Source organism: Euleptes europaea, chromosome 14 (genome assembly GCF_029931775.1).
Source record: "Euleptes europaea isolate rEulEur1 chromosome 14, rEulEur1.hap1, whole genome shotgun sequence".
Classification (NCBI taxonomy): domain Eukaryota; kingdom Metazoa; phylum Chordata; class Lepidosauria; order Squamata; family Sphaerodactylidae; genus Euleptes; species Euleptes europaea.
The window spans coordinates 5,584,984-5,612,401 of NC_079325.1; the positions used below are offsets into that span (position 1 = coordinate 5,584,984).

At 50.6% G+C, this 27,418-nt stretch overlaps 1 protein-coding gene across 1 annotated transcript in view; it reads right to left on the minus strand.

The window, feature by feature from the left end:
• The window catches only part of LOC130487366 (nectin-1-like), a 152,804-nt gene extending 125,592 nt beyond the window's left edge, over positions 1–27,212 (minus strand). The window contains exon 1 of the mRNA XM_056860858.1: positions 27,131–27,212. Coding sequence (XP_056716836.1) covers positions 27,131–27,212 — 82 coding nt within the window. The remainder of the gene's footprint in view (positions 1–27,130) is intronic.
• Between the last annotated feature and the right edge of the window lie 206 nt (positions 27,213–27,418).

The following is a 27,418-nucleotide window of genomic DNA, read 5'->3' on the forward strand; positions in this document are numbered from 1 at the left end:
ACGCCATACGAAGCCCCTCTAACAAGAGAATCTACGCAACTAACAACTCTTCAAAAAGTCCTGGGAGATCAAACACATTATTTGTGCTCCACAAACAATCTCCTGGTAGTCCCTGGCCCAAAACTTCTCCGGTTGTCCTCGACCAAGGTTTTTCAGCCTTGGCCCCAGCTTGGTGGAACTCTCGGTCAAATTAGAATCATAGAGTTGGAGGGGACCACCAGAGTCATCTAGTCCAACCCCCTGCACAACGAAGGAAATTCAAAACTACCTCCCACACACACACACACACACACACCCAGTGACCCCTACTCCATGCCCAGAAGATGGCCAAGATGCCCTCCCTCTCATGAACTGCTTAAGGTCATAGAATCAGCATTGCTGACAGATGGCCATCTAGCCTCTTGTTAAAAACCTCCAAGGAAGGAGAGCTCACCACCTCCCAAGGAAGCCTGTTCCACTGAGGAACCGCTCTGTTAGAAAATTCTTCCTGATGTCTAGACGGAAACTCTTTTGATTTAATTTCAACCCTTTGGTTCTGGTCCGACCTTCTGGGGCAACAGAAAACAACTCAGCACCCTCCTCTAAATGACAGCCCTTAAAGTACTTGAAGATGAAATTAGACCAGGGCCCTGTGAGACTTAGCACAGCTCCGCAGGGCCTGCAAGATGGAGACGTTCCACCAGGCTTATGGTTGAAGACAACCACAATTCTCTTAGCTGGCCTCCCCTTCCCCACTTCTTTCCCGTTCCCTTTCCCTTCCTTCCTCCCCTCCCTCATCTTTCCCCTTCCCCCTCCCTCTTCCCTTCCCCCCCCCTTTTCCCATCCATCAACATCTTGTGGCTCCCCAAGCTGGGCATGAATCAGAAATCAATCCATTGTCCGGGACTGATGAGCAGGGCACCATTGTTTATTTATAATTTAATGTTTTAATTTTATATATTTGATATTGATGGTTTTAATTGCAATAATTTTATACTGTCAGCCACCCTGAGCCTGGCTTCAGTCAGGAAGGACAAAACAACAACAACAATAATAATATTTCAGGAGCAGGGGGACATCTCATTCTACTGGGGAGGGGTAACAGAAAGGTTGCAGTTTGACCAAGGTATCAGCCAGTGTGGTGTAGTGGTTAAGAGTGGTGGTTTGGAGCGGTGGAAGAGCATCTGCTCAGCATGCAGAAGGTCCCAGGTTGAATGCCCGGCATCTCTAGTTAAAGGGACCAGGCAAGTACGTGATGTGAAAGACCTCTGCCTGAGACCCCGGAGAGCAGCTGCCGGTGTGAGTAGACAACTCTGACTTTGATGGACCAAGGGTCTGATTCAGTATAAGGCACATTCATGTGTTCATGTGACATTCCAGGTCTCCGGTTTTGAGAGGGGCCGTGGCACAGTGGTAGAGCATCTGCTTGGCATGCAGAAGGTCCCAGATTCGATCCCCGGCATCTTCAGTTAAAGGGATGAGGCAAGTAGGTGATGTGAAAGACCTCTGCCTGAGAGCTGCTGCCGGTCTGAGTAGACAATACTGACTTTGATGGATCAAGGGTCTGATTCAGTATAAGGCAGCTGTATGTGTTCATGAGTTCATAGCACCCACAGCAGTAAATCTGCAAGGCTAGGCAGTGTGGGAGAAGGTATGAGAGACTTCACACATCAAAGCCGCACCCTGCCGCCGGCAGCCTGGTACAGACAAGAAGTGGTGACTGATTGGTTCTTCTGACTCACGGCGCCCACGACAAGAGAAGCCCCCTTGCCCGCCAAAGTCTCACCCACCCTCCGCACAGAGCTCGGCCAAGCGTTTCACGGAGAGCCGGAGATCCAGGCTGCCTCCTGTGATTTGTTGGCCATTATCTGGCGGCGCGGGGCTGAATTACCGAGCTGGGCAATGGAGCAGCATCCCAGGTCTGCCCGCCTGCCTCCCCGGAGATTGCCCATAAAGAAAAAAACAGCCTTTAAATAATTAGAGTGCCTGGTCGGAGATGCTGCCTCTAATTATTCTTAGGCCCCTGCAAATAAAAAGGAATAAATTCTTGAAAGGTGCCAAGCTAGATGGGACTAGAGAAAGGTTCATTTTCCACATCACTTGAAAGCAGCAATTATAAATCTCGCTGAAAGATGCACCTCCTCGGGCCAGCAATATTTTTTAAACTCCGGAAAAGATGCAGGATTGGAGGCGGGGAGACCATAAACACATTTATTTTTTTAGTATTTATACTGTGGGCTGAAAATTTTATTTAACAACACAGATAAAAATTTATACGCAGGCTGTGACCTGCTGTGCTTAGATTAAAGAATCAGAACAGGAGAAGGGATATCGGGGGGGGGGGGCTATCCCAGTGGGCAGCCCAACTCCTCTGTGACTTCTGCCCTACAATGCATCTCAAACAGAGTAAAAATTGAAGAAGAAGAAGAAGGATAAGAAGGAAAAGAAGAAGGAGAAGGAGAAGAGGAGGAGGAGAGGAGAAGAAGAAAGAGAAGAGGAGGAGGAGGAGTTGGTTTTTATATGCTGACTTTCTCTACCTTTTAAGGAGAATCAAACCAGCTTAAAATCCCCTTCCTCTCCCCACAACAGACACCCTGTGAGCTAGGTGGGGCTGAGAGAGTTTGGAGAGAGCTGTAACTAGCCCAAGGTCACCCAGCTGGTTTCATGTGTAGGAGTGGGGAAACCAACCTGGTTCACCAGATTAGAGTCTGCCTCTCATGTGGAGGAGTGGGGAATCAAACCCAGATCAGACTCCACTGCTCTTAACCACTACACCATGCTGGCTCTCAAGCCTTGGGCTGGCCAAAACTGGGTAGCCACATCAGTTCACCAGATCAGTAAGATCAACAGTAGAAGTTTCACAAGGGTTGTCATGTTGGTCTGCAGTAAAAGAGCAAGATTCAAGTCCAGGAGCACCTTAGAGACCAACGAGATTACTGGGGTGTAAGCTTTTTGAGAGTCAAAGCTTCCTTTGTCAGACCAAGGGAGCTTGGACTCTTAAAAAGCTTACACCCTGGAAATCTTGTCGGTCTTTAAGATGTTTTTGGACTTGAATCTTTCTCAAACAGTCTTCGGCTGGGACCAACAAAGCAAGATTCAGGTTTTCAAGAAGCACAGATCTCTTCCTCTGGGCAAGATGCAAGCTTTTGAGCTGCACAGAACTAGGAGGGCTTGGTGTAGCTCCATCCAGCGTGGTGTAGTGGTTAAGAGCGGTGGTTTGGAGCAGTGGACTCTGATCTGGTGAACCGGGTTTGATTCCCCACTCCTCCACATGAGCAGTGGATGCTAATCTGGTGAACCGGGTTGGTTTCCCCACACCTACACAAGAAGCCAGCTGGGTGACCTTGGGCTAGTCACAGCTCTCTTAGAGCTCTCTCAGCCCCACCTACCTCACAGGGTGTCTGTTGTGGGGAGGGGAAAGATGGTTTGAGTCTTCCTTAAGTGGTAGAGAAAGTTGGCATATAATAACCAAACTCTTCTTCTTCACCCATCGCACGCTGACTTTGGAGCACAGGTTGGCCCCACTACAGATATTAATGTACTGATCCGGCAACTAACTACTCTGTTGACATGATCAGGCAACTCTTTTTCCTCCCTGACGTTTTGTGCTCTTTGCACTTAAAGTGGTAGGCTTCACAGAGGGTTGCCAGCCTCCAGGTGGGGCCTGGAGTTCTCCCAGAATAACAAGTTATACTCCAGTCTACAGAGATCAGTCCTCCTGGAAAAAATGGCAGCTCTGGAGGGTCGACTCTATGGCCTCACATTCCTGCAGAGCTCCCCCACCCCAAACTCCCCCCTCCCCAGGCTCCTAGCTTCAAACCATATTCCCAGGGCACATAGTGGGGTTTCTGGAAGCTTCTCCGGGGGGCGGGGATTGCCTCATTGAACTCATTAACGGTGAGAAAAGCTTCCCTGAAAGACAGTTTCGCTCACCAATCACTAGTTCTGACAGCTATACAGAATCTGCATATTATATCAGAATTGGGGCGGGGGCAGGGGAAGGCATTAACTATGTACATGTGCATCCCCTAGAGTCATAGGGTAACACACCAGCCTCAGACATGCTTCTTTATCATCTTTGGTGGACTTGTGCAAATGCTAAAAAATTCTGAACACAAATACATTTGGAAATTCAAAAAGTTGAGTTATGGAGCAACAGTTTGAAAAAGAATATGGAACTTTGTTTCTGTATATGATCTCAGTAGTAGGATTATTATATGCACAATAATGGAAGAATCCAGTGGTACCCAGTTGAGAATAATGGCTGATGAAGCTGCTCGAATTAGTAGAGACGGTAAAACTAGCGGTGTTAATTAGGTGAAAGAATCTGAACAAATTAATCGAAAACTGGAATCCCCTGGTGGACTTCATACGGAACTCAGGAAAAAATGACTTGATATGTGGATTTTAAGATTAAAAGAATAAGAATTTAAGAATAACAGAGGAAAGTAGATAATCTACAATGACAATAAAGACAATAAGATATAGAGTATAAAAGGTAACTAGAGAGCTAGCAATAGGGAGGGCATCTTGGCCATCTTCTGGGCATGGAGTAAGGGTCACTGGGGGTGTAGGGTGGGGAGGTAGTTGTAAACTTCGTACTGTGCAGGGGGTTGGACTAGATGACCCTGGTGGTACCTTCCAACTCTATGATTCTATGATTCTCTTAGGTTATTCCAATCCATTTTTATGATTCCCCACCCTCCTCCTCCAACGAGTTCAGGACAGCACGTAAGGTTCTCCGCTAGCCACGTTACCCTCACAGAGGACCTGAAAGGTAAGATAGACTGAGGAAGAGGGAGACCCGGAAAGACATGTGGCAGACTAGAGATTTGAACTGGGGTCTCCCCAGTCCTAGACATTCTATCATAAGAAACATAAGAAAAGCCCTGCTGGATCAGACCAAGGCCCATCAAGTCCAGCAGTCTGTTCACACAGTGGCCAACCAGGTATCCACAGTGGCCAACCAGGTATCCACAATACCACACTGGCCAACTAGACCAACTGCATGCCAAAACACTCAGTCAAGGGGAGCGGCTGTGGATGCTCGCAGACGGCAGGGCGCAACAGTGTGGGAACCGAGCGCACGCCGGGTGTGCGAAAGGGCCGCTGAACCAATCAGCCAGGGCATGTCGCAAACTCCGGATGTCGCAATGGGGCAAACGCATGACTGCGCAAATTCTCTGTGGCCTAGCCACTGGAGCCCACATAATTCCCCATTTCCATACTGAAGCAACGGTTGCGCCAGGCACAGATCACAAGAGGTTACCAACGGCTGGAATAATCAATTGCGAATTGTGCGGCTCTGGATTAACAAGCGGTGAATTGCAAGAGATGGATTTCACAACCGCTTTGAAATCAATCCGGGTTTGGCCGACTCCCTGGGAGTCTGACGGTGGCAGTTAAAGGAAATGAATAATACGGGAAATAAATTCACATTAGGTGCAATTCAGAATGCCAAGAAATCTCAACCTCCATATGCATGCATCTAGGTCTTTTGAGCTTGGCTTCATGGAGCTGGAAAGTCCTCCCCACCTCTGTTCAACGTCAGCCTTTCTCCTTCCCCCTCAGCCAGAAGAGTACAATCTTCTGACTACGCTTGGGATTGGGGGTGGGAGGAGAACTACTATGAATTTGCAATTATTATTTTCAATAGTCTTATAAACCACTACAGAAGCCAGGGAGAGGGCACAGTTGAACATTAACATGAAGAAGAAGAAGAGTTGGTTTTTTATGCCAACTTTCTCTACCACTTAAGGAAGAATCAGACAGGCTTACAAACTCCTTCCCTTTCCCCTACCCACAACAGACACCCTGTGAGGTAGGTGGGGCTGAGAGTGTGTGACAAGCCAAAGGTCACCCAGCTGGCTTCATGTGTGTAAGAGTGGGGAAACATATCCAGTTCACCAGATTAGCCTCTGCCGCTCATGTGGAGGAACGGGGAATCAAACCCGGTTCTCCAGATCAGAGTCCACCGCTCCAAACCACCGCTCTTAACCACTACACCATGCTGGCTCTCATGTTAGGCCCAACATGGGTTGGTCCCATGTTAGGATGCTGATTGTTGTTTTATACTGTTTCGATGCCCCTGCTTTGTGTAAATGTTGATAACTGTTATGTTACTGTTGTTTGTGATTACATTGCGCTGTTTTTACCCATCCTGAGCAAGCCTCCAGAGAGGTGGCGTACACATTTTCTAAATAAATTAGCCAGAAAGAATTTTAATGACAAAACACAGACGACCCTATCCCTGATCTACGTCAACACCCTTCTCTCTAGCTCCTGACGTTTCACGAGGCGTGAGCCTTTTTAAGCTGATCTTTGCATACATTCTTGAGGACTAGAGGCTTGTGGCATTTTTAAAAAGAAAGCTTCGTTTAAAGAGTTTCTTACGATGAGGCATAACAGAAATTTATCTGTTTGACAATACAGCGCCAAAATGCTTGTCTTAAAAGAAAATAAATCCAAAAACGTTTTTTTGAGAGCTGATTCCCTTACTAGGTTTCTCTAACGCCAGGGAAGTTTCTCCTACCCACACACAATCTCTAGAACTAACTGAAACCCACATTCTCTTTCAGCCGTTCCCGAGAGAGGCAGCTAACAGGTGTTCTCCTCCATCCTTCTTATCCATCCTTAAAAGCCGGGAAATCCTCTTCGAGAGCCGATGAGGCGTGCTGAGACCAAGCAGTGAGCCAAGAAATCCAGAGTTCAGATTTCACTTTGGCCATGAGCACAGCAAGTGACCTTCGGAAAGCAATTAGGTCTCAGACCCTCAGTTGCATTACCACATTGAGAACCCAACAGACCAACCTCGCAAGGGCGACGTAAGAGGGAGCTTTTTGAGCATTTGGAGAAAGCCATCTGTAAAGGCCAAGGATTAAGAAGCAGCAGGGACAGGGCCCTGATTCAGATTGGGATTGTACCCAGCTTGGGCACAGAAGGTCCCGGGTTCGATCTCCAGCATTTCCAGTTACAGGGTCTCCGGTGGCAGATGTCAAGGAAGAGAATTCTCTGCCTGAGAGCCGCTGCAAGTTGGAGCAGGCCACACCAAGCTGGGTGGACTAAGGGTCTGACTCTGTAGGAGGTGGCCTCCACACTTAGAGGGGTAGGACAAAGTGGGGAGGGGGAGTACTGTCATATAATCATAGATTTGGAAGGGACCACCAGGGTTATCTAATCCAACCCCCTGCACAATACAGGGAATTCACAACTACCTCCCCCCCACACACACACACACACCCAGTGACCCCCTACTCCATGCCCAGAAGATGGCCAAGATGCCCTCCCTCTCATGATCGGCCTAAGGTCACAGAATCAGCATTGCTGACCGATGACCATCTATTCTAGCCACTGCTTAAAAACCTCCGGGGGGGGGGGGTGTCACTGTGCACAGAGATCTCTGCATTACTGCAGGGATCCCAGTATCTAGAATGGAGGCCCTCCCTATGGAGTGGCACTACTCCCCAAAGCAGGAGTACATAAAAAAGTGCACATGCACCCATGGGAAAGGGGTTAAATATCCTCCTTGGTTCCACAACCGTTAAGCCTGGATCCTGCCTCTGAATCATGATGCTAGAAATTTCATGACCTGGTTTTTACAGACAGGGATACTCCGCCCTGGCGTTTTATGCCACTCCACTCAGCATCTCTCTCACCATCTCATCGTGAACAGCATCTCAGAGAGAGAGAGAGAGAGAGAGAGAGAGAGAGAGAGAGAGAGAGAGAGAGAGAGAGAGAGAGAGAGAGAGAGAGAGAGAGAGAGCTAAACTAACACAACCACAGACCCAAACCCTACAAGATCTCTCAGTGCTGCCATCACCTCCTGCAGAAAGAGGCCAAGCTAAGCCCTCTTTCTCTCAGGTCCTTATGCACGGCCGCTTCCCTCGCCGTCACCCCTCAGACAACTTTGGGTCTTTGTTTCCAACCCCATGCCTTTCCCTGCATTTCTCCCACGTTTTCAGAGACCTGTTTGATCTCGAATTGCAAAACGTGGGGAAACGCAGGGGGAGAGCAAGGCAGCCTCTGATGGTCGAAAACGGCATGCACAGTCAACACAAAGACCCAAAGTAATCGGAGGGGTGATGGTGAGTGAAACAGCCATGCCTAAAAGACCTCAGATTCAGCAAGGAAGCCCAGCACCACCAACTTGACCACCCCACGCTTATTTACTTCAATTACACCCCAACTTTCTCCCCAGTGGAGGCCCAAAGCAACGTCTGCCATTCTCCTCTCCTCCATTTCATCCTCACAACAACCCTGTGAGGTAGGTTAGGCTGAGAGTGTGTGACTGGCCCAAGGCCACCCAGCAGTCTTCCGTGGCAGAGTGGGGATTCGAACCTGGGCCCTCCCAGATCCTAGTCTGATCATTACACTGTGCTGGCTCTCACACAGATAGCTAACTGACGGCAAAAGCACCGTTGTGCCATTCAAAAAGATCCGCTTGCCGCCTCTCTGGGCTGCTCGCTACCAGTAGGATAAATCCTGCTCTGCATGACAGGTACAGCCAATGTCCACAAGTCCTGTCACATCCCTGCCTAAAGCTGATGCCCAGCACCTGGCGCAGAAGAGGAAGGAGCCACACAGATGTCAAGAACGACTGCATTTCGGCTTGGGCTATAAATATTACCCAGCAAGGCAGCTGCAAACCCAGCACAGAGCAAAAAGAAAAGCAGGCATCGGGAGGCACCTGCGAGATCCAATGAAGGAACGACCATGCATGAAAAAGTAAGAAAGGAAGTAGGTTAACAGGTACGGGGAGAAAGACAGACAAAGTGGAGGAGCCAGATGTGAGCAGATTTGGAATCCAGCACAGCTACAACTACATAAAGACACACAAGCTCCCTGAATGCAGCTGGCCAAGAGGCTAAACCAGCAGCTAGTAAAAGATGCCAGGTAAATTTTAATCTAGCACCTTGCCAGTGGCTTACTAAGATCAGGAAGGATTTGTTTCCCCAATCATATTTTTCTCAGTAATATTAACAAGTAGGTACATCTTGAGATGCGGCAGAATCACCAGGGAAAGCGGCCAGGACAGCGCTGGCACACGTGTGTGTACGCATTCACATGGGCAACGGAGACTGAATGTCCAACGTCTGGTAAACACCAAGAATCCCAGACCCATGGGGCCCATACTGAAATGAGGGAACAAACAACTCAACAGTAAAGGCCGTGGTTTATGTGCGAGAAGTCACGGGTTCAACCTCTGGCATCTACAGTTCAAAGATCAGATATAGCAATGCTGGGAAGGACTTTTTCCTCTTTCTGAGACCCATGCCAGGCAGAAGCGACAATAATGAGTTAAAGGGAGACCACTGGGAGGGGTTCTTCCTTATATAGAAAGTCCCAGGTTCAATCCTTAGCAACATCAATGCAGGTAAAAGGTGTTAGGTCAAGAACCTAGCAAGTCACTACCAGTCCAAGCCGACAGCCCCAGGAAAGATGGAATAATTTATTTCTCTGAATTTGTATGCCGCCTCTCCAGAGACGGCTTCATATGTACCCGCCCACCGTGCAAAATTAATTCAACTAATTCATTCTACACCAGTTTTGAATATGGTTGCAGCCCCGCCTCTCCCTCTCCTGTGGGAGGGGCTGTGGCTCAGTGGTACAGCATCTGCTTGGCATGCAGAAGGTCCCAGGTTCACTCCCGGGCATCTCGTTAAAGGAACCAGGCAAGTGGGTGATGCAAAAGACCTGAGACCCCTGGAGAGCCGATGCTGGTCTGAGTAGACAATACTTACTTTAATGGACCGAGGGGCTCATTCAGGATAAGGCAGCTTCATGTGTTCATGAGTTCACCCCTGACTCGTTTCCCCCTTCATTTGGAGAGACCCTCAAACAGCCTTCCAATCTAAGCATCCTCCTCCACACGTAAATTCCCCATTTGCCATGCTCCTTCACACCGCCACTGCAAATTAAAGGCAGAGATGGACACCACCCCCACCACTCCCCAGCACAAGTGTCAATCCACCTAGAGTATTCAGGGGGAGAAATGGCTGGCCCCTTGTTTTTCTAGAAAACCCCCGGGGGGGAAGGGAAAGTCTGTAGTCTTATTTCCCTGCCCTCCAACCTTCCGTGCCAGCGTTAGGAGCTTCCTGTCTTCCTGGCACCTGGGTCCTCGGTGCCCAGAGAGATACATAATCTCAGCGTGGAATGACAACAGGCCCCTGGAGGCCCTGGCAGCGTCCTTGAGCAATGCAAACGGCAGCATCCCACAGCTCACAGATCCTCTGGTGCGCAGCCAGGCTAGCAAAACCTCACACAGTGGCCTCAAAAGCTTGGCTTTCTTCAGAGGGCTTTGTTCCACCAGCTCTGGGCTCTGCCACAGCATAAGAAGATAAGAAAATCCATGATGAATCAGACCAAGGTCCATCAAGTCCAGAAGTCTGTTCACACAGTGGCCAACCAGGTGCCTCTAGGAAGCCCACAAGCAAGATGAGTGCAGCAGCATTATCCTGCCTAGAATGCAGGGTCATCTGCTGAAGCTGCAGGGTGAGAGATTTAAAACAGATAAAGGGAAGTATTTCTTCACACAATGCCTAGTTAAACGGTGGAACTCCCTGCCCCAAGGTGTGCTGATGGCTGCCAACTTGGAAGGCTTTAAGAGGGGAGTGGACATGTTCATGGAGGAGAGGGTTATCCATGGCATCTAGTCAAAATGGATGCTAGTCATGATGCATACCTATTATCTCCAGGATCAGAGGAGCAGGCCTATTATATTAGGTGCTGTGGGACACAGGCAGGACGGTGCTGCTGCATTTGTCTTGCTTGTGGGCCTCCTAGAGACACCTGGTTGGCCACTGGGTGAACACACTGCTGGACTTGATGGGCCTTGGTCTGATCCAGCAGGGCCTTTCTTATGTTCTTGGGGGGGAGGATCAGGCACAAACATTTTAATCTACCCATCTCGCACAGCGCATGAAATCTTGGGGTTCAATTTAAATTAAAAAAAGAAAAGGGGGACCAATGGAAGCTATAACCAAAGACCCCACTCAAAACCCTCCCACTCCTACATCTGGCCAGATGTCTGCACTGCCATCCAAGAAACACTAGGCAGCCATTAAGCACCCAGCCCCAGCCTCTGGATTTCACACCCCAAACAGACTTCCCATTGTATCGCAAGCTGCTGCCTGCTTCTGGGAAGGAAGGCACGCCGAGAGCCAGCAGCTGCGGAATCCAGGATCCGCTTCTCAGTCCTTGTCATTCTACCCTGAAAGACTTCCAGCTGGTACTGGAACCGTGGAGAAACAGGAGACGGGAGCCACCTGGGCCGCTGGCTCCGACAGAAACCGCAGAGGAGTTGAAAGGGACATTTTGCACACCATGAAGCAATGAATCAAGGTCGCCCTTGACATGCATGTCGAACATGTGAAGCTGACCTGGACCGAGCCAGGCCCTTCGAGCCCGGTAATGTTCTTCACTGACTGGCAGAAGCTCTCCAGGGTTGCAGGCGGAGATCCTTGTAACAGGAGATACGCCAGGGACCGAACCGGGGATCTTCTGCGAGCAAGACATGAGCTTGACCACTGAGTTGTGGCCACGGGCCTAGAACACAACACTGTCTGGTACTCAATCAGGCCCTTGGTCCATGAAGCTCACAGGATGGTCTACTTTGATAGCCAGGGTGGCTCTCCAGGGCCCCTAGCGAGGGAAGATCTTTCTTACCATCAGCGAACTGAGATGCTTTAATTGGAGATGTCATGATGGAGCCCAAGGCCTTTTCGCATGTGAAGCAGGCACTCTAATGCCAATGGCCCTTACTCACACTCACAGCCAATACTGGCTCTGTGAAGCCAGCATGGTGTAGTGGTTAACAGCAGTGGTTTGGAGCAGTGGACTCTGATCTGAAGAACTGGATTTGATTCCCCACTCCTCCACATGAGCAGTGGGCGCTAATCTGGTGGATTTGTTTCCCCGCTCCTACACATAAAGCCAGCTGGGTGACCTTGGGCTAGTCACACTCTCTCAGCCCCACCTACCTCACAGGGTGTCTGTTGTGGAGAGGGGGAAGGGAAGGTGATTGCAAGCTGGTTTGATTCTTTCTTAAGTGGTAGAGAAAGAAGGCATAAAAACCAACTCTACTTCTTCTGTGATGATGACACACATTTCCCCAAACTTGTTTTTATCAGATTTTCACTTTACATTCTTCAGAAGTGTCACTTTAAAACAAGTGTTACGACAGGGGTCCCCAACCTTTTTGAGCCTGCAGGCGCCTGTGCAATTCTGACAATGTGGTGGGTGCAGCCACAGAATGGAGGCTACAGGAAGAGGAGCCAGCCATACAACGGTTGCTGCGGCTTCTCCTCAGCCACACGGTGAAGATGCTTGAGCAGCGGTGGCAGCTGCCGCCAGAGCAACATTTCAAAAAACCCGCACGGGCAATCAAATCTCCAGTGGCCAATCGGAAGCCTTGCTGGGCAAAAGCCACACCTGGCCCCACCCACTTTCTAAAAAAAAACACTTGATGGGCACCAGGAAAGGTGTTGATGGGTCGCATGGCACCCACAGGCACCACGCTGGGGGGCCCTTTTGCCATGGAGATACAACGTGACAGCTGGGAGAAGAAGGAGGAGGAGGAGGAGGTTTTTATATGCCGACTTTCTCTACCACTTAAGGAAGAATCAAACCGGCTTACAATCACCTTCCCTCCCCCTCCCCACATCAGGCACCCTGCTAGGTAGGTGGGGCTGAGATAACTGTGACTAGCCCAAGGTCACCCAGCTGGCATCATGTGGAGGGGTGGGGAAACAAATCCAGTTCACCAGATTAGCCTCGGCCACTCATGTGGAGGAGTGGGGAATTGAACCCAGTTCTCCTGATCAGAGTGCATTGCTCTTAACCACTATACCATGCTATTTGTGGAGTTGCTCCAAAGAAGCGATATAGGGCCTCGCCGCCGTGCCCTCCAATGCAAACCCCACATCATCGCTGGTGCCTGCATGGCCACACACCACAGCACAGGCAAATTCCAAGCGCTGCAAATTTCAGCTAATGTGGTTGAGTAAGTGAGCGCTTCTCACTCCCCTATTATTTAATTAGAAAGCAGCACATCTCTTGCTGTGCTTCCTCCATTCCCCTCGCTCTAATGGATCTTATTTTGTCTCGTGCAGATCGGCAAACAGATGTAAGAGTACGCACACACCCACAGCCCCATAAACAAACACGGCTGCGAACAGGGATACCAGGTGTTGGGCGCCGGCAGAACAAGAAACCGGATCCTTCGGGGTGGGACACAGTTGCCTCTAGCCCAGAAATCCAGGAAGCTGGAGACGCATGCCATCTGCCTGGGGAACCTTCACAAGGAAGCGAAATGCCGATCCATGCAAGCATCTCTCAGGTGACACCAAAACAAATACTAGCAGTTTTCGTTCCAGCCATATTGCATGCTCCATTCCCTCTCTGTGAAATGTAGATTGTACATGCCTTGGGGCAGAGACCGGTCTTGAACCAGCATGGTGTAGTGGCTAAGAGCAGTGGTTTGGAGCGGTGGACTCTGATCTGGAGAACCGGGTTTGATTCCCCACTCCTCCACATGAAGCCAGCCGGGTGATCTTGGCCTAGTCACAGCTCTCTTAGAGCTCTCTCAACCCCACCTACCTCACAGGGTGTCTGTAGCGGGGAGGGGAAGGGAAGGTGATTGTAAGCCGGTTTGATTCTTCCTTAAGTGGTAGAGAAGGTTGGCATATAAAAACCAACTCTTCTTCTTCCCCGGGATTCTTTATATTGCTCCGTTGAGTGACATGTTGACTACCTAAATTACTGAATATGCTGTGGCAGCGGAATTAATGAAGAATTCATCTTCCAATGGGGAAATACTGGACTAAAACGCCACAGGGAATGAGGCTACCTTGTTCCTGATAGCTTTTGGCGACTGCTATTGGTTTTAACATTACTTGGGATGGTATTCTATTATGTTTGATTAATTTTTTTATGATGCTATTTTCTCTTCTCAATAGCGAACAGCTCTGAGGATTAAAAAATAGGTGCACTAATTTAAATATAAATTAGCAAAATAAAATGGCTCTCGGGGAGGGAGATCAGCAACCCCCACCCCCAATTTCAGCTCCATTGTTTTGGGCACCTGGGGGTTCCCAGCCCTCCATGGGGTCATGCGCATGGCATGAACACCCACAGTGGCTGCCTGGAAGGAAAACATTTACAGATGCCAAGAAAGGAAGAGTTGAGGCAAGAGAGGTGCCCAAGCGTGATTCTCAGCATTGTGCTAGTTCTCTGGGCACTGCTCTCAAATCACACTTCAAGGGGAAACAACGCCGTGGCTCAACGGTAGAGAATCTGCTTGGCATGCAGAAGGTCCCAGGTTCAATCCCTGGCATCTCCAGTTAAAAAAAGGATTAGGTTGTAAGTGATATGAAAGTCTTTAGCGTGAGACCCTGGCTTGGCATGCAGAAGGTCCCAGGTTCAATCCCCGGCATCTCTAGTTAAAAAAGGATTATGTTGTAGGTGATATGGAAGACCTGAGACCCCGGAGAGCTGCTGCCAGTCTGAGCAGACTGTACTGGCCTCGATGGACCGCGAGTCTAATTCAGTATCAGGTAGCTCCATGCGTACTTCATGAGTACTCTGGGATACCTCGGGAGTCAGAGCCACGTAGGGGTCAGGGTTCTCGGTTAAAATCCTGCAGTCACTGGATGACCTCAGACCAATTGCCCTCTCTCAGCCTAATCTACCTCGCAGAGTTGTTGTGAAGATAAAACATGTAGGCAACTCCGAGCTCCTTGCGGGGGGTGGGGGGAGGCACTTTTCCAACTTCCCAAGGCCCGTTTCAGCACAGAAGGTCTTGATGACACAGCACCGCCAGGGCTGAGCCTCTTTCCCTCGGGGCTACAGCTGTTTCACTGAAGCACAGCCAAGGTCTATTCTCTCCTGGCCTCCTCCGCCACCTCTCCCTCCTTATCTTCTCTCCCTATCAAGGTTGTTGTTTTTCCCCCGGCACCCACGGGGAACTCTCCGACTTATTGCACGGCCCCTGCTAATCCCCGCAAGAGAGAAAGGCAGGCAGACAAGAGGGAGATGAGGTGCCATCGGCTAAACCGGGCCTGGGAAACGCAGGTCGCTGTCGGAGCCGGCTCTTCTGGTTTTTCCTCCTGACTCAGCCAGGGTGCGAGAAAACGGCCCGCAGGAGCCTTCAGAACGGCTTCATGGCAGCAGAGTAAGAAACATACACATGCATACACCTACACATGAAGTGGCCTTATACTGAATCAAAATCAGTATTGTCCATCAGAGTCAGTATTGTCTACTCAGACCGGCAGCGGCTCTCCAGGGTCTCAGGCAGAGGTCTTTCACATCACCTACTTGCCTACTTTAACTGGAGATGCTGGGGATTGAACCTGGGATCTTCTGCATGCCAAGCAGAGGCTCTACCACCGAGCCACGGCCCCTCCCCAGTAAAAAAAAGAAAAGAAAAACGTACACTTAGACTCACAATGAAAACAAAGCTGAGGATTGTACTCCCTAGTTCTGCCAAGGTGACCGGGACATTTTTGGTGAACGGTTTCTCCAAGCTAAGGAAAGATGCCCACTGACCTTGTGTGCCAACCTATAGCCCTGTCCTTGGCACGCTCTGAACACCACACCACCCCACCGCCTCGTGCACAGCACTCACACAGGAGTAACAATTATCCGGAGAGACGTGGATTATAAATTTTCCGTCAGGAGGCTCTGGGAATGGGCTTTGCTCAGGATCTGATAGGCATATTGAGGACACAGAGAAAATCCCCCGCCGCCCTCTCCCCAGTTCGGCAGGCACGGGAATGGGGATGCTGGCTTCTGCTGGAAAGCCAGTGTGGTGTAGTGGTTAGAGTACTGGTCTAGGATCTGAAAGACCCAGGTTCGAATCCCCACTCAGCCACGGAAGCTTGTGGGTGATCCTGGGCCAGCCCCATACACTACGCCTAACCTACCTCTTTGAGGTGTTATGAGGATAGAATGGAGGAGAGGAGAAGGATGTAAAGCTGCTTTTGGGACCCCAAAGGGGAGAAAAGCAGGATATAAATAAAATAAATAAAATGGTCTAGGCTGATTTTCTCCAGGCCCTTCTGCACATTGCAAAGGCAGCAAAGGCAGGCTGTGGTAGAGCCTCTGCTCGACATGCAGAAGGTCCCAGGTTCAATCCCCAGCATCTCCAGTTAAAGGGACCAGGCAAGTAGGTGATGTGAAAGCCCTGGAGAGCCACTGTCGGTTTGAGTAGACAATGCTGATTATGATGGACCAAGGGTCTGATTAATTATACGGCAGCTTCATGTGTTCAGGCTTGGCAGTATACACAGGGCACAGAATGACAGCTGATCTCACGAGGGCACATGCACAATGCACGGGTTTCCAAACAACGTAGCCTCATGCAATGCATGCCCTCTCGGTGTATGCTTACAATAGCCTCTGCAGTACAAGCTTCTCCATTTAGGTCTGGAAACCTCTCACACACGCACGCTCCGAACTTATTCTCCCTGTCAACGCTTCTCTGCTTGCCCCACTCCCTGGTCTCCTTCATCACCAGCTGGAGGAGAGGAGAGGCATGCAGGGGTGGCTCCCATTCCCACGGGCACCCAGCCCTTTGCTGACACATGCTCCCACACAGGTCTAGCAGCTTGGCTCAGGATGGAACCAGGCAGTAGATGCATTCAGGGAGAAATGACACACGCAACAAAGAATAGGGCTTGGGTTTTTTTCCGGTTGGGGGGATGCCTTTGCAGTTCTTTATGTATACCCCGTTTTTGTCTCCACTTTTGGGCCTCAAACCCGCTTAGAACATCATTCTCCCTTCTTCTGTTCTCTCACAGTGATAACAACAACCCTGTGAGGTAGGCCAGGCTGAGAGTTTGTGACAGGCTCAAGATCACCCAGTAAGCTTACATGGTAGAAGTGAGGATTCGCATCTGGGTTGCACCTATTCATGTGGGACACTTGCTTAGGCCTATGCAGCCTTACAGGAAGAAAAACATTCAGCCTAGCCTACCTCACAGGGTTGTTGCGTAGTTAAACTGTGGAACTCCCTGCCCCAGGATGTGGTGATGGCTGCCAATCTGGAAGGCTTTAAGAGGGGAGTAGACATGTTCATGGAGGAGAGGGCTATCCATGGCTACTAGTCAAAATGGATATTAGTCATGATATCTATTCTCTCCAGGATCAGAGGAGCATGCCTGTTATGTTAGGTGCCATGGAACACAGGCAGGATAATGCTGCTGCAGTTGTCTTGTTTGTGGGCTTCCTGGTTGGCCCCTGTGTGAACAGACTGCTGGACTTGAAGGGCTTTGGTCTGATCCAGCATTGCCTTTATGTTCTTAAGAAGAGTTGGTTTTTATACCCCGCTTTTTCTCGACCTTTTAAGGAGTCTCAAACCAGTTTACAATCGCCTTCCCTTCCTCTCCCCGCAACGGACCCCTTGTGAGGTAGGTGGGGCTGATAAAGTTTGGAGAGAACTGTGACTGGCCCAAGGTCACCCAGCAAGCTTCATGTAGAGGAGTGGGGAAACCAACCTGGTTCTCCAGATTAGAGTCCACCGCTCCTAACCCACTACACCACGCTGGCTCTCAAGTGAACCTGAGAATACACCCAAAGACTCCCCTGCAGCTGCTCATAGAACACTGGTAGGAATAGACACATTGTCCTTTGGGATTAGACACATTAAGGGTCTTCTTCTCATCAAGGAACCCCAGGATTCATCAAACTTCTCTATAAAGTGGCTGAAAATGCTCACAGAAGAACTGGATCACTGGGCTGTCTTTTTTGCCCCAACCTCCAGAAGGCAGAGGTGGAAGTGGAGGCCTTTGGCACGCAAGGTGTGTGTTCTACCAGAGAGCTGTGGCTAGTCCACAACAGCCTTCTTGGGTTGGGTGGAGAACATCTGTGGCCAGGCCGCTCACATCTCTTGCCCCACGGTTCACCATCTCACAATGGCCGCCTCCTCTCTACCATTCAAGCAGGCTCCCTCTCTCTTCTTCAGATCGCTCCCCAAGCTCACCTCTCCCGCAAACCATTCCTGCACCAACCTATGGCATGGCCAATTCCATGCTCCGATGCCACTGGCACATCATCTCCAGCTCCCCCGGGCTCACGGCTTCCAGGTCACTCTTTGAGTTCACCCCCTACTGTCTTACTTAGTTTATAGCTTTTCAAGGCAAGAAAAGTGCACACCTGTGCACTCAACCGCATCTAACATGATTCTCACAGGAGATAGCAATGGTAATACTTCACAATTTGGGCATAGCTTCTAGGCATTTGGCAAGGGTCTGTGGCTCAGTGGAAGAGTCTCCGCTTTGCATGCAGAAGGCCCCAGGTTCAACCCCCAGCATCCCCCATTAAAGAGACCGGGCAGTTGGTTATGTCAAAGACATCATCTGCCGGAGACCTTGGAGAGCGGCTGCCAGTCTGGGCAGACAATACTGACCCTGATGGCCCGACGGTCTGATTACATACGAGGCAGCTTTATGTGCGTTACTGCAGTTTTCCTGTTTGTGAGCAAAGAACCCCGGTCCCAAATACACAGAACTCCCTTGGCCCAGTGTGGAACAGCATGTGCTACGCATGCGGAAGAGGTCAACCTCAACCCCTGGCATCTTCAGAAAAAGGATCTCTGGAGCCAGGAAAGGGCTATCCCTGCCTGGAGACTCTGGAGACCTGCTACCAATCAGAAGAGACAATACTAAATTAGACTGACCAATCGGTTGGGAGGAGAAGACAGCTTCACTTGGGTGTGTGTCCATACAGGCACACAGACATATGCACATCTACACCCCTCCCCTGCCTGAGCTCCCTCTGCCCTGCCAGCCCCCTTTCTGCCAACTCTGATGAAAATACCCTTGAAGCAGAGGTCTGGCTTTTGCCAAGGGTGCCACGGAGCTGCTACTCACATTAGTAGCATTTTTTTGGGAGGGCAGCCATGCTGGTCCACAACAGAACAGTTAGATTCTAGTCCAGTAGAGACAACAAGGTTTTCAGGGCATGAGCTTTCGAGAGTCAAAGCTCCCTTCGTCAGATACGAGTAGCACTGACACCCTTGTCAAACCAGATAAAAGGAAGGATTTCTTTACACAAGGCATAGTTAAATAGTGGAACTCCCTGCCCCAGGATGTGGTGATGGCTGCCAACTTGGAAGGCTTTAAGAGGGGAGTGGACATGTTCATGGAGGATAGGGTTATTCATGGCTACTAGTCAAAATGGCTACTAGTCATGATGCATACCTACTCTCTCCAGGTCAGAGGAGCATGCCTATGATATTAGGTGCTGTGGAACACAGGCAGGATAATGCTGCTGCAGTCATCTTGCTTGTGGGCTTCCTTGAGGCACCTGGTTGGCCACTGTGTGAACAGACTGCTGGACTTGATGGGCCTGGGTCTGATCCAGCAGGGCTTTTCTTATATTCTTATGGAGGAAGGGGCTATCCATGGCTATTAGTCAAAATGGATGCTAGCCACGATGCACACCTATTCTCTCCAGGATCAGAGGAGCATGCCTATTATATTAGGTGCTGTGGAACACAGGCAGGACAATGCTGCTGCAGTTGTCTTGTTTGTGGGCTTCCTAGAGGCCCCTGGCTGGCCACTGTGTAAAGAGACTGCTGGACTTGATGGGCCTTGGTCTGATCCAGCAGGGCCTTTCTTATGTTCTTATGTTCTTGTGATCGACTGTTAACGGTTGCAAAACAAGGAAGCAAAGTCTACACCAAGCCAGACATGGAAATGGGCTATGGAAGTCACAACGTTCAACTAACAATAACAATAAGCACTGTCAGGGTGCAGCCAACTCATGTTCCTCGCATAGGGTTTTCAGGGTGAGAGGTGAACAGAGGTGGCTTGCCATCCTCTGCATAGCATCCCTGGTCTTCCTGGGTGGTCTCCCATCCAAGTCCTAACCAGGGCCGACCCTGCTTAGCTTCTGTGCTCTCACGAGCTTGGGCTAGTCTGAGCTATTCAGGCTTTGACAGCTAGCAAGCTAATAATAAAATCCCCAGGTGATTGGCTGCTCCCTTCCCCACAAGACAAAAAACAGTTCCCCCTAATACCTCAACACATTTTATGCAGCAAATTCCTAATTGTGCGCTCTGCTGATGCCAAGAAAGGCACCTTATGAGTCACGCGCTTTCCCCGTCAGCAAAATACAATACGTTCTCACCGCCTCCCCCGTGTCAAGCAAGCTCAACATCACCGTAGACCAGTCTCTGGAAGAAAAAAAAAATCCCAGAACCTCCCCAGAAGGAGCATCCCTCATCATTAGCCATGATGCATTCCCACCTCTCAATTATGTACAACCAGGGCCTAATCTGCACTGCAGCTCAAACACCCATTTCAAAATGGTGTTTTTCAGAGCATGTGCAGAGTGCGTTCTCCACCTCACCCCCCCCCCAATAAATAAGCACAGCCACTCCCTGCCCTGAAAATAAGGAGCCCTCACTTCCAGATGGGGCTAAGCTTCAGGAACTCTCGGTGTCTCTTTCTCCCCCCCCAAAAATTAATCACCAATTATAGTTCCTTGTGGCTTTCCGGAGACCCAGAAGAATGTGCCAATTTCAATCCATGGCTCAGCTCCTTCTACAGGCTCAGACTTGGGGACATTCTCTGCCATTTACAACAACCATCATGTAAAGGCCTTAATTTTTCTCAAATTGACCAGTAGGGAAATTAAGAACATAAGAAAGGCCATGCTGGATCAGACCAAGACCTATCAAGTCCAGCAGTCTGTTCACACATTGGCCAACCAGGTGCCTCCAGGAAGCCCACAAACAAGACGACTGCAGCAGCATTTATCCTGCCTGTGTTCCAAAGCAGCTCATATAACAGGCATGCTCATCTGATCCTGGAGAGAATATGTGTGCATCATGACTAGTATCCATTTAGACTAGCAGCCATGAATAGCCCTACCCTCCATGAACATGTCCACTCCCCTCTTAAAGCCTTAACGTAAGAAACATAAGAAAAGCCCTGCTGGATCAGACCAAGGTCCCTCAAGTCCAGCAGTCTGTTCACAGTGGCCAGTCAGGGGCCTCTAGGAAGCCCACAAACAAGACGACTGCAACAGCATTGTCCTGCCTGTGTCCCACAGCACCTCGTATAATAGGCATGCTCCTCTGATCCTGGAGAAAAGAGGGATGCATCATGACTAGCATCCATTTTGACTGATAGCCATGGATAGCCCTCTCCTCCATGAACATGTCCACTCCCCTCTTAAAGCCTTCCAGGTTGGCAGCCATTACCACATCCTGGGGCAGGGAGCTCCACGCTTTATGGGATGCTATGCAGAGAGCATCCCAAGACTACTTTGCAAATTCTTGGCGGCCCCGGATGGCTTCAAGGATCGAGGCTGTCTTCACCGGACCAGTTGGGCAGCCACACCCCGACACCAAGACAGCCGATTCTCCTGACTCGGCACATTGCGGGCGGAGGTGTCACCACAGTGACAAAGCAGACAGTCGTGTTCGGATGAGGAACGAATCTGATTTCTCGGGGGGGGGGAAGAAAGCCTAATTTCAGGCACTCGCTGAGGTGGTACCCAAAAGCTTGATGCCCGGAGGCAAATGCCCACCAGGAGAGAGCTGTCTCTTGGCTCAAACTGGGACCCTGAAAAGGCAGTTATTTGCATGGCCGGCTTGGCGTCTCTGCACAAAAGCAGGATTGAGACCGGACTGCTTACATATCATTGTCTTTCTCCATGTGCACGCATAAAAATGAGACACGTGCGCGCATGCACTGATGCGCCGGGGCTCTCTGCTGAATAATCAGCTCTTGATTTGTTACTTGTTCCGGGTCTGTGGTGTTGTGCTGTTTATTATCTATTGTTCTGTTGTCTGGTTTTGTTCTCTGCGGCTCAATTATTTCATTTTGGGGCCTTTTGTTTTAATTATTCAACCTTGCCCTGCCGTTTAAAGAGATCTGATCGCATGTTGCTACACTGCTCTAATATGCTCAGTTCATCTGTTTTCGAGTTTTGCTCTAAGGTGTTTAAGTTGGCTTTAATGCTCCTTTAAAAAAAATTCGCTGCATTTGCTGTTGATATTATGGGTATACGATGATGACTATTGTTATTTTTGTGCCTCAGGGTGGAGTATTAATTGTTATATTACTGCATTTTTATATTGATTTCTGCTCTACCTGAGTGCCGGGAGAGAAATTCTCCAAACAAACAAGGACACACAATACTCAGGTCTAGCAGAAGACCTGGCCAGCACGGTGTAGTGGTTAAAGTGTCAGGCCAGGATCTGGGAGACTTGGGTTCATATCCAAGGCAACACACATTGGATGACTTTGGGCCAGTCGCACACTCTCAGCCTAACCTACCTCACAGAGTTGTTGTGAGGATAAAACGGAGGTGAGGACAACCATGTAAGCCACTTCGGGTCTCTGTTAGAGAGAATGGAGGGATATACGATGTTGACAAATGATTGTTAGCCACTCTGAGTCTGGTCTTGACCGGGAAGAGAGCGGATTATAAATCTAATAAAATTAAAATAAATAAATAAAGTCAGTAAATAAATAGGCCAGTGGTGTTCCCTAAGAGCAGCTTTGCTATTTCTACTTCATCTCTGTAGGCCTGATTCCATTCCAGAACCTTTGTTTCCAAGCCAAAAAGTATCCCCACTGGTCTCTGTCTCTTTTGACTTCTTATACTGCCGTAGGAAGTCCAGGAAAGGTTTCCGTGGCTTGTCCTGCCTCCATTTTGCCCCCACAACAATCCTCTGAGGTCCATTTAGCTTACAGTGACTGCTCCAGGGCCCAGCAATGAGCTTCACAGCTGAGCGGGGATTCGAACCCGAGTCTTCCTAGTTACTCCATAAAGATGTATGCCTCAGTCCCTCCTGGCATGCCACCTGTCATGGCACAGGCAGGTGGGAACACGTAGGGGAGGGGAGCCCCTTCACAAAAACCACTGCACCTCTTTAGGAAAGCCAGCGTGGTATAGTGGTTAAGAGTGGTGGTTTGGGGCTGTGGACTCTGATCTGGAGAATTGGGTTTGATTGCCCACTCCTCCACATGAGTGGCGGACGCTAATCTGGTGAACCGGGTTGGTTTCCCCACTCCTACACATGAAGCCAGCTGGGTGACCTTGGGCAAGTCACAGTTCTCTCCGAACATTCTCAGCCCCACCTACCTCACAGGGTGTCTGTTGTGGGGAGGGGAAGGTGATTGTACGCCTGTTTGAGTCTTCCTTAAGTGGTAGAGAAAGTCGGCATATAAAAACCAACTCTTCTTCTTCTAGACTGCCCCTCGGTCTGCTGTAAATGTGTATCAATATACATTACACATGAAGCTGCCCTATACTGAATCAGACCTCTGGGTCCATCAAGATCAGTATTGTCTACTCAAACTGGCAGCCGCTCTCCAGGGTTTCAGGCATGACCTGCTACCTGATCCCTTTAACTGGAGATGCCGGGGATTGAACCTGGGGCCTTCTGCATGCCAAGCAGATGCTCTACCACTGGGGCACGGCCTATGATGTAAAGAACAGAAACATTGTTGTATTGCACCTGGAACTCTTGGCTTTGCCTCCCCAGGTCCTCATCCCATTTGCATGTGGAGCCATCCGCGCCATGGCCAGCTACTCATTTCGCCAGGGAAAGCACACAGATTGCGACATAGATTGCAGGAAGCAGATCTGCTATGGGCTGCTGAGCCGATCACACTAAAGATAAATTTGTGGAACAGGTTTCTTCTTCTTCTCTCTCCCCCTCTTTTTAAAGAACCTTTTATTGCTTTTATGGCACACACAAAAATTATCTCTTTTATTTGCATATAAGTGAAAGCAAACATTGTAATCAGGAGAGGCAGACAAACCAGAGAATCAGACAGCCTAATAAAAATATATATATCCGCATTGAAGCGATGTACATTAAAGGCATTACAGGGATTGCAGAGGAAAAGCTGAAAAACAGCCTGTTGATTCCATCGCAACCAGATTTTCAACTTTCCATTCTCTCCAGAAAAGCCGCAAAAGGGAGGGAGGGAGAACATTCTCTGGCATGGGGTGTGAAGATGAAAAATAGCTCATTGGCTCCTGGTTTTTTCCCCCCCAACACGCACACAACTATCTTTCTCATTCAGCATGGATATGTCAGCATAACTATCTCAGCTTTATTGTTAACTTACAGAATTCACTGCTGCAGGATCATGCAGAGATAGGGATCTCTTTTGCAAGACCAACAAATACCTTTATGGTTCCAAGAAGGGGATGGGGGGAGTGAGGGGGAGCACATAATGTATTGTGTGTGTAAAGCGCCGTCAAGTCACAACCCATTTATGGTGACCCCAGGCAAGGTGCTTTCAAGGCAATTGAGAAGCAGAGGTGGTATGCCATTGCCTTCCTCTGCAGAGCCTTCCTTGGTGGTCTCCCTTCCAAGTACCAACCCTGCTTAGCTTCTTAGATCTGACAAGATTGGTCTACACCATGCAGCCTTCCCTCTCCATATAATGTGTTATGGAACACAAAAATCTGAATTTGAAGGACAGCCCGGAGGTGTGTGTGTAAATTTGAATTAATCCATATTCTCATTCTCTGAATAGATGTAAACTACCTAGCCAAGTTCTCCTTCCAAAGACCAGAACGAGGCCTTTGCCTGCCACGAGGAAAAGTGGCATCTGTGGCATTCTGAAAGACGCAGCAGAGCAAACGTAATGCAGACGGGGACGATGGTTGGCACAGCCACCGGACTGGTTCAACCCCTCAATCCTCAGGCGAAGCCTAAAAATGCACAACCGACCACACCTTGCTTCCAGCCACCCTGTCCGGTTTTGCCAGCCGTCCCCTCCCTTCTCTCCTCTCTCCCCTGCTGTCAGCATCAGATTGTAAGCTCCTCCGGGCAGGGACTTGCCCTTTCCTTTACGTAATCCTCTGAAGCGCCGTGGATCCGGATGGCGCATTGAACACAAATATGAAATAGGAAACTGACAAACCAATCCAAGCCACCCGTTCAGGGCTAGATGGGGTGGGTAGTCGCCTCTGCTGTGATCCAACCAAATTCTCAGAACACGAGTCTGCACACAGAACACATTCAGATTCTCAGGCTTCCAAATTTTGCAAATGGGGATCGAAAAATCTCAGCTTCATTCGAATCTGATATGCAGGTTTCAAATGCCAAACGGCTTCTAGATCCGAGACATCAGTTTTAGCTTTTGATGATCCGGTCCATGTCCATACTTAGATTTTTCACACCTCCAAAAACTAAAAACTATCATATTTTTCTGCTCTTAAAACACCATATTCCCAGAAAGCATGCTGGCATAATATTGATTTTTCTCTCCCTTGTAAGGAACTGAGGACTCTCTCTCTCTCTCTCTTTCTCAGAGGTCTGCGTGAACGTGTTCGCGGAGCATTTTAATCGTCTCTCAAGGAAAGAAATGTTTTGAGAGGAAAATTCTCTCCGATTATCACGTCAGATGGAACAGAGCTGCTCATTCCGGCTCGTAGACAAAGCTGCTGACTTTCTGGATGTGCCAATCCCCAAATTCAGCTCTCGGAGCAGAACCTTCTTCAACACAAACAGGCCCTCGAGTGAAACAGAACCTTAGGGACTAGAGACACCGTCCCAGTTAACAGCAGAAGGGGCTCGAAAGCCAGAGTTTTGATCGCCAAACTAATTCAATTTCCAGACCCCCTCGGGGGTTCGAGCCTGGCTTTAGCTGCCCGACCCCAGGGAAGGACGCCATGCCCGTCCCTTTAACCTTGGTTGGCCTCCTCTTCTCATCCACAGACACCCTGGTGCCAACTCCTGCCCTTCTTCCACCCCTCCTCCCCTTGGCCAAGTCCCTGTGCCAAGCACGAAGCCTCCGGGCCTCAGTTCAGCTCGCCCCCTGCTGTACCAGTGGCGGCAGTGCCACAGACAGCCACGCTCGGATCGCCAGCTGCCACTCTGGCTGGCATCGACCCCACCAGCTGAGACCGGGTCCAGGGGTCCCGTTGACCCCCCTCAACGTAAGACACAGGGGAACAGCCAGCCCAGTTCTCTGCCTCTGCTGGAACCGGGAGCCGCCAGCCAGCAGAGGCAGCTTGCTGCACCCTTCCAAAGCGCACCCCCCTCCTCTTTGCCCACTGCAGAGTTCCCTCTCCAAAAGGCAACCCCTCCCACTGCAGCACACCTTTCGTACCCAGGCAAGAAAAGCTGGCACAGCAGAGCAGGGGCCAGGGCGCGCACACGCCCAGGGATGTGCGCTGACACGACCTGTGCCCGTCCCAAAGAGCCCAACGACTGCAGCGCCAAGAGTTTTATCTTCCAGCAAAGCACACTCGGAATTTCCTCCCCAAATGCAGTTTACAGGGGTCCGTGAAACATTCAAATGCGGGGGCAGCTTATCTCCCCCCCTTGTCTCTCCCCCTCCCCATAACCCCTGCCAGCTGCCACGGGGGGGGGGGCACCTTCGCTTTCCCTGCCGGCCCCCACCTGAACGAACGCCCCAAAGGCAGCCAGGCAGAAGCCGAAGGAAGAGCAACGGCTGGGGAACCCTGGGCACAATTCCCTGGCTGGGCGCATTTTGGGCTCAGGGCGGCGGGAAGGGTGCGGGACCCCAAAGGGGGCGCTCCCCCCACACCACACCAGTGTGGCAAGGGGAGTTGGTACATGGGGGCCACCCGCCAGGGGATGGAGACCCGTCCCCAGGAGCAGAGGGGAGTCCAGATGTGCTAAGCGGAGGGGGGGGGGAGAGAACTGTCCCTCCAGAGCCTGCTGGGGCAAGGGAGGGCAACTCGAACCCGGCACCCCTTAACCACTCCGACCAAGTCCCGATCCAGGCGGCATCTTGACGATCCCCTTTACTTCGGAACCCGAAGGCTGCAGCGGAGGGGGGCTTCTAGTCCCCAACCCCCCCCCGGCAGCGCCCCCTCCCCAGACAGCGGCTGCTCTCTCCCCACCCCTGCTCCCAACCCCATCTCCCCGGCTGCCCCCCCCCAACTTTCCCCACCAGCTCCCCGACCCCCCCCCCAAAAAAAACCCACCAACACCGATCCCTTCCTCCCCCCAGCACACAACCTGGGACCGTAACGGGGAAGGGGGGGGCGCTTATCCAGCGGCTCCCCAGATCGCCGCTGCCCCCCACGCCTGCTCCCAACCCCATCTCCCCTCTCCCCGGCTGCAACCCCCAACTTCCCCCCCCAAATCCCCAGGACCGATCCCTGCGGGTGGGGGGCCCCGCTGGGCCGGCGTCCGGCTCACCTGGGAAGGAGGCGAGCGCCGCCAAGCCGACTCCGGCGATCCACCAGCCCCGCAGCCAGCCGTGGAGCGGCGGCCCAGCCATGGGGGAGAGGTCCGCCCCGGGCGGCCGGGCGAAGGCGGCGGCGGCGGCTTCAGCGGCGAAGGGAGCCCCCCGGCCCCGGCCGCACCATCCACGGGGGGATCCCCAGCCAAAGAGCTCCGGGCGGACGGACAGACGGAGGAAGGGGTGGGGGGAGCCTGGCCCCCAAGTCGGCGATCCACAGGCGGGGTCCTCAGCGGGGCCGCCGG